Source organism: Acyrthosiphon pisum, chromosome A1, assembly GCF_005508785.2.
Source record: "Acyrthosiphon pisum isolate AL4f chromosome A1, pea_aphid_22Mar2018_4r6ur, whole genome shotgun sequence".
NCBI classification, from domain to species: domain Eukaryota; kingdom Metazoa; phylum Arthropoda; class Insecta; order Hemiptera; family Aphididae; genus Acyrthosiphon; species Acyrthosiphon pisum.
In genome coordinates, this window is record NC_042494.1 from 36088565 (window position 1) to 36093074 (window position 4510).

Consider the following 4510-nt stretch of genomic DNA (forward strand, 5'->3'; position numbering starts at 1 on the left):
ATGTTAAAAAACCTAGAATAACTATTTTAGTTATTTTGTTGTGATTGTATAATATTACTCGTGGGTACTTGAAACTTCTAAAGTATACTATTATATATCTATCATAGTATTACGGTTTGTTGTTGATATATAATGCGTTATAAGTACCCAATGGCAGTCCTGTAAAGTAGGTATTTAAGTAAAAGTATTCAAATACTTTTTTAAGTATTGGATAACTTTTTAAATACTTTCAGCATGAAGTATTTTGAATGGTATTTTAAATACTTTTTTTTGTATTAAATACTTTTTGGTATTGAATACTTTGGTTTTTTATTTCGAACATTTTATTTTTATTCGAAATAATTGGTTGGAAAAATATTATTGTCAACTACAATAATAGAATAATAGTTTCATTTAATATTCTGTATTTCTGTGTTAACCGAAGCCCAAAGGTTTGTGAAAACCAGATTTCTAATAAAAGTTTATACTGTCTTGTTTAATTTTAACTTGTTTTATCTGTGGTTGACATAAACTTTTTTTTGTTCTTATCAGGTTCACTCTTATCAATTGTTATCAAAATCTGGAAATCTGCACCCGTTCAAACTCCAAATTTTTGAAAATTTTTGAATTTCATCTACTACTTAAGATAATATATTTAATTATATATTTTCATAGCTTATTGTTACTTAGTATTTACAATCGTGACTTCATCGTCTATTATGAAACAATATAAAAATATTAAATTTGCTTAATACTTAATATAATTAATCAATATTAAATACAATAAACAATAATACAGGATACATTACAAATAACTTAAAAAAGTGGCATAAGATTTGTTATAATTATTCTCCAAGATTGAGATTAATTTGCTATGTATTGTTGTGTCATTTGTCTACAGTATTTCTTATTATTTCAATTAACCAATGGTTATTGAAAGACTGACTACCATTGAGTATTATTTTTATGGAACTGAATAATGTTTTTAAGTATTATTTTAGTTTTATAATTGCAAAACTTGATATTAAAAACACTTTTATCTTTATTCTAAAATTGTAAATTAGTTGTATTTTTATATTACCAATGTCTAGCCAAATCAAGCCAATAAATAAATTGGACGTTCATAAAATATGTTCTGGTCAGGTAATTATGGATAAACAATATAATTTGTATATTTTATATGTTTTATTATTGTTATTATGATATAGTAATATAATATTTCTATACGCTTTTTTAAGGTTGTATTGAATTTGGCTACAGCAGTAAAGGAGTTAATAGAAAATAGTTTAGATGCTGGAGCCACTTCAGTTGGAATTAAATTAAAAGAATTTGGTAAAGATTTGGTAGAAGTTACAGATAACGGATCTGGGGTTCATCCTGACAATTTTGAAGGACTTGGTATGATTATTATGATATTTTAAGATTCTAATATTCAAACTAACTACAATATTATTTGCCTATAGCTTTAAAACACCATACATCCAAAATTAAAGACTTTGCTGACTTGACTTCAGTAGAAACATTTGGTTTTCGCGGAGAAGCATTGAGCTCATTATGTGCTTTAAGTGATGTAACAGTAACCACTAGACATTCATCACAAGAATGTGGCACTAAGTTAGTGTTTGATCATACAGGAAACATTAAGCTAAAAGTCCCTGTTGCTAAGCAAGTACGATTTTATAATTAAATAAATATATATATTATTATTATAATCAGTGGTGTATTGACGAGTATACAGTGTGCTCTATTATTTTTTTTTACTTATACTCATTACTCACTGAAAGTATACACAGGTTGTATACAAATTATTTTAGTCATAAATTATTATATTTATAATAATTTTATATTCTATAATTATTTGTAATTTTTAAATTTTAGATAATATTTATTAGATATCGGGTGATAAAAAAATTAATATTTTAATGACCTTTTAACGTTGTCATTATTCTGAATTCAAGTTTCCAAAAATAGAAAGTGTCATCAATATGTGGTTCCTTATTTCCTTAAATGTTTTTATGGTTTTTGTTTGGAAAAGTACTACTATAAATATCCACTAAAGACTATTTCAGAAAGTTATTAAGTACTTATATCTTATGGTCATAATAACGGCTGTAAGAAAATAGCTATGTTGAACATGGTGAGAATAATAGTTTTAATTTTTAGTTTTTACCATTGTCACCTACCTGTTGGAAAAAGTCTATGACAATTACCCATGTATAATTTTAACAATACATCACTGTATATAATAATGTATAACACTATACAGTATAAAACTGATTTTATTTTTGTTAACAAAATTAAATTACATGTTAATTAGGTTGGAACAGCAGTTACATTGTCTAATCTATTCTCTTCATTACCTGTAAGACATAAAGAATTTCATCGAAATTTAAAAAAAGACTTTGGAAAAATGATCCAAGTAGTGACTGGTTACTGTTTAGTGGCTACTCAAGTGAAGTACAGTAATATTTTAATAACTTTGGTTAGTTTTATACAAATAACTTTTTTTTTCATAGATTATCGTGTATTAATCAAACAAAATCTATGAATAATGTTCTTTTATCAACACATGGTAGCAACACAGTATTAGAAAACATATCATGCATTTATGGATCTAAACAGGTAAATTAGTTAGGATTTGCTATTTGGTTATGTATGATCTTCTTTTATTGATTCAGTTATTATTTTCAGGCTAACAGTTTGTTAGTTTTAAAAAAAGTCATTCCTGTAGATGAAGAAAATGATATACCAAATATTTTTGAACTAGATGGTTATATATCTAGTTGTGATCATAATGGAGGTAGAAGTTCTAAGGACAGACAATTTTATTTCATTAACTCTAGACCGTGTGAGCCATTAAAGGTACTCACATATTTTATCTATATAAATTTAAGTATTTTAAAAATATTTTGTTATGGAAATTAAATATTACTTTTCATTTTGCTGATTAATTCGACTCGGAATTAAATATCTATATGACGTTATCAGATTTTAACTACAGAACTGATTTTTCTAAAAACATCAAATTAAAATTATAAAAGGTGGGTAAATGGATGTCGCTCTGCTATACAGTAGGTTACAAGTGGGTCACTGTATAATGGGTAGTATTAAATTTTAATTCAATGATATAATATCACTGTATAAGAAAAACAATTTTGAGCGGAGACTGAATCTAGGTATAATATATATTGATCTATAATAAATTCCAAATTAATCATATCACAATATCCATTAGGTACTTATAACGCATTATACATCAACTACAAATCATAGTACTATCATAGATATATAATAGTATACCAAATCTTAGATTCAAAAAGAACATTTTTCATGAATTTCTAACTTAAATTAATTAGCAAATTTTTGTCATTTTTACGTATTTTGTCAATATTTGAACTTTAGATGCTTATAAAAAAATTGTGCTTATGGATTTTTAATTTTTTTCATCTGCCTTTGAAACAATATAATAGAAATATAATTTCAAGCTTTTTTAACCAACAAATAATATTTTATTGATATTTATAGAAAAAAAAATTAAAAAATAGAAGTTGAAAATGTCCATAAACAGCTCAAATTAAATTAAAATATTTGAAAATATTATGGTGTATAGAAAATGCTGATATAAACATTCAGTCAAAATTTCATGTACCTACGGTCATATTTATAAGAGTTGCACCAAAAACCAAAATCGATATTTCCGAAAACAGATTTTGTTTAAAAATTTCCGTTTTTCCTTAATTTTTCTTTTGTTTTTCATGGCGCTTTTGAAACTACTGGAAATTTTCAATATTGACCTCCCCCCCCAAAGTACCAACTAGATTCACTTTCCTATCAGAAAAGATACTGTTGAAGAAAAAAAAAGCACTTTTACTGTCCTAAAAGGTGATGACAGACACAAAATTAAATTTAAAAAAAAAAAATTAAAAAAAAAACACACATCATTGTAAAATCAATACATTCATCGTTCCACTCAGAGTCTAAAAAAAAACAACACCAAATGTAGTTCAGCTTGAAATAAAAATAATGTAATACATAATATATTATTTATTTTATATTAGGTTATAAAAACAGTGAATGAAGTTTACCATCAATACAATCAAAATCAATATCCATTTGTCTACTTAAATATAACTATTGCGAGAGCTGAAGTAGACATTAATGTGACACCAGATAAAAGACAAATATTTTTGTCTAATGAAAATTATTTAGTCTCAATAATTAAAGTAAGTAATTCATATTTATTATTCAACTACTATAATTTATAATGTTTTACATTTAACTATTTAACCTGTTAATTGTTGGCTTCTTGCCAAATCTCATTATCGGTAAAAATTAAATTGTTGGTAAATGGCGTTTTAAATAATTGAAAAGTTTCTCTAGGATTTTGTTTATATTTTTATCTACAGTACAAAAGCATATTATAATTTTGTATTGTTATATATATTACATAAACCTATCACACTAACCAATCACATTAACGGTTTAATGAATTCTTATATCATACACAATACAATAATAATGAATATTGAAA

At 24.8% G+C, this 4510-nt stretch overlaps 1 protein-coding gene across 1 annotated transcript; it reads left to right on the forward strand.

Annotated features, from left to right (window-relative positions):
• Positions 1–580: 580 nt before the first annotated feature.
• LOC100164488 (mismatch repair endonuclease PMS2-like) lies at positions 581–4259 on the forward strand. Its single transcript, XM_016808323.2, has 7 exons — positions 581–1122; positions 1218–1377; positions 1443–1648; positions 2297–2436; positions 2496–2601; positions 2671–2841; positions 4038–4259. The coding sequence occupies exons 1-7, from the start codon at positions 1063–1065 to the stop codon at positions 4242–4244; spliced, it is 1050 nt and encodes a 349-aa protein (XP_016663812.1). The 5' UTR covers positions 581–1062; the 3' UTR covers positions 4245–4259.
• The last annotated feature ends 251 nt before the right edge of the window (positions 4260–4510 follow it).

Coding starts and splice junctions, on each gene's coding strand:
- LOC100164488 (XM_016808323.2), top strand. CDS start 1,063: ATGTCTAGCCAAATCAAGCCAATAAATAAATTGGACGTTCATAAAATA. Junction 1,123..1,217: donor ATAAAATATGTTCTGGTCAG/GTAATTATGGAT, acceptor CGCTTTTTTAAG/GTTGTATTGAATTTGGCTAC. Junction 2,602..2,670: donor GCATTTATGGATCTAAACAG/GTAAATTAGTTA, acceptor TATTATTTTCAG/GCTAACAGTTTGTTAGTTTT.